At 33.4% G+C, this 2,951-nt stretch overlaps 1 protein-coding gene across 1 annotated transcript; it reads right to left on the bottom strand.

Moving 5' to 3' along the window:
* Positions 1–349: 349 nt before the first annotated feature.
* LOC127101556 (glucan endo-1,3-beta-glucosidase 13) lies at positions 350–2,285 on the bottom strand. Its single transcript, XM_051039002.1, has 4 exons — positions 1,985–2,285; positions 1,441–1,788; positions 733–763; positions 350–634 (listed from the first exon to the last, which is right to left on the bottom strand). The coding sequence occupies exons 1-4, from the start codon at positions 2,040–2,042 to the stop codon at positions 538–540; spliced, it is 534 nt and encodes a 177-aa protein (XP_050894959.1). The 5' UTR covers positions 2,043–2,285; the 3' UTR covers positions 350–537.
* Between the last annotated feature and the right edge of the window lie 666 nt (positions 2,286–2,951).

The raw sequence follows: 2,951 nt of genomic DNA, 5'->3' as shown, positions 1-2,951 counted from the left end.
AGCACCACATAAGTTATCATGACAACTAAATTATTAGACTATAACACCCATGACACTACTCACTTAAAAACATTATAAACTTTAAAAATGATCAAACTCAAATGTAAAAAATAAACATAAAATAAATAGTTAACAAACCAAATTTAGACTTTACACTATTTAAACATAAGAGACTTGCAGCTTACAAAACTTAGCTAGATGTCAATCTATTTTCACCTTAACCGATTATATATCAACCTATCTAACTTGCACTCATTAAAAATACCACTAATGCAAATAACTAAAAAACCAGGGGGACAAGAAAGCATAGAGAAAACAGAATATTAAGTGGCAAAGGAAACGAACAATCTAGAAATTAAAATAAAACTGCAAAAAGATATAATTTGCACAATTGTAGATTCTTGTCTTGCCCCAAAATGAAAGCTAAGAATACCTTATAATCATCAACATAACCACTATTACAAAATGCTAACACTCCCTAATCTTCCACTAATTTCTTTTTCTTTTTGTCCCCCAACCATAACATAATATTATTAGTCACACCCAATAGTATGTAAAGAGTAACAAAATAGTGAGTTTCAACCACACTAAACTTTGGTTATGTTTTCCCAATGAAGCAGAAGAACCAACAGATCTGTTACATAAAACAGTAATTTCTATTATTAATGTAATGAAATAAAATAAATATTTGTAATGTTTTTTTCAATTTTGGAAAATTAGTACTGTACATACCCAGGTGATGAATAGGCACAATTTCCATAACCTGAAAAGAAAAAGAGAAAACACATACGGTTGAGTATCATGTACTGAAATTTTACATAACTGGAATTAAAGTTATGAGAAGAGAGTAAAGTGTCCATTAGTACTGTGCACTAAATTTTCATAATGCACCCCACAAGAATCATGTTTTCTCTTCCTACACACTTAAGTACATGTGTCATATACGAGAGTGCAACCCGTTTAATCATACAAGTGTCTTATAAGTGTCGGCCACTATGATACGTTTACTCTTATTGACACACTTAATCTTATAGGTATCATATAAGTGTCGGACACTATGACACACTTGATCTTACACATGTCTGCGATACGGTTAATCTTCCAAATATCATACAAATGTCTTACAAATGTCAGATACTGTGAGATGCTTAATCTTACATGTGTCATACAAATGTCTTATAAGTATTCACGCTTAATCTTATCGATGTCATACAAATGTCTTAGAAGTTTTTGATCTTATATATGTCATACAAATGTCTCGACACTAAAAGACACTTAATTTTATATGTATCATATAAGTGTCGGATACTGCGACACGCTTAATCTTACATATGTCAGACAAGTGTCGGACACTACGACATGTTGAATCTAATGTTAGAGGTGTCCATGTTTCACAGGGGATTAGACTCCCCGGCAAACCAAAGTTTGAAATCAACTTACTGGGATTCAATTTTGTCAAAGAAGCAGTTCCTCCAAAATTGCAAGCAATATCAGAGTTCCCATTAGTTTGATAATAGCTGTTGAAAGCAAAAGACGCATGAGAAACAAGCGTGTCTGGTTGAAAACAAGGTCCATCTTTCTGTATAGCTTTACAATCAGCCATTCCAAGTCCACAAGCCCAATCTAGAGCATTCTGTAAGTCAGCTTGTGAAACACCAGCAAGTGCCACACACCATGTTGTTCCATCAATGAATGTTGTGTTTCCCTCTGGTGGCGCTGACACTGCTCCCACCGGAACTGGAATCACTGCATCTGATTTCTCTTGCACTACAATTCCCCTAGCCATGCCTACAAACAAAAGATCACTACTCAACTATGAACCGAATTTGACCCGACACTAACATTACAACACTGATAATAATTTTAAAAAATAAATAAATTAACTTAATCATAAATATATACTAACATGGAACGGCTACATAACTAATCAAGAATAAAGTCTAAAAATAGTCCATGAAAAAGAGAAAAAAAACAGCAAACTTACCAAGATAACAACATTCCATGAAAGCCAGGAAGAGAAAAAACCATAGTTTCTTTCTCATGATTTCAGGATGAAATGAAACAAAAAAATGTTATTTATAACTTAAAAATATTCCAAACTTCTAAATAGCGCTATGATGACTGTGAATGAGCCTCACACTCTATAGTAAAAAAGCATTTATTAGTGACAATGGAATCACTAGTTACTTGAAGGAAGTATTTATTTTTCCTTTTTCACTTTTTTGTGATTTTATTTTATTTTGTGATGGAGAAGAACAATGTATACCTAGTGAAGCAAGTAGTACTATCTCTGGCAGAGTGCAGCAGTTTAGTCATTTTTAGCTTTTTGGCGCTCAACAAGCTAAATAAGGTGGTGGTAGTGTCCACCATGTAAAAGATATACATTATTATTTTACCAATTTTACTTTTCTTGTAACACTCTGATTTCCAATGGAAATGAACCTAGAGACTCTCCATGGTCCCCCGCCTAATTCACCAAAATTAATTTTAACTCCATTGAACTTAAAAGATCACTACTCTTTTATTCTTTTATGTTTAAAAATTGAAATTTTAGTTCTCCATTTTAAAATCAAAATTTCAACTTCTATTGTTAATCTTTTCTTTTGATTTGGTCTTGTTCCCCGTTTTGGGATCTATTCCATACTTGAATAGAGAATGAATGAGATGTTAAAGAGACCATAATAGAAGAGTTTCTGGTATGGTGGTAGGAATCTCTGGTGAACAAATAGGATGGTACATGCAAGGTTAGTACGAGAGCAATTTGCAAATATGCGAATGTGAATGTGAATAATACTTGAGTGTGTCTCAGAGTCATGTATATAAAGGTGAAAGTTAAAACCTTCATTGGTTGATCCAACGTGAGATGAGGAGGATCGTTGGATGTGGATTAACAGTGAAGACGAGCACAAGATGAACATTCATATGCAAAGGTCCATAATCGTGGGCCGCAT

Source organism: Lathyrus oleraceus, chromosome 7 (genome assembly GCF_024323335.1).
Source record: "Lathyrus oleraceus cultivar Zhongwan6 chromosome 7, CAAS_Psat_ZW6_1.0, whole genome shotgun sequence".
NCBI lineage: Eukaryota > Viridiplantae > Streptophyta > Magnoliopsida > Fabales > Fabaceae > Lathyrus > Lathyrus oleraceus.
The sequence above is the reverse complement of the archived record's forward strand: the minus strand, read 5'-3'. Positions and strand labels throughout refer to the sequence as shown.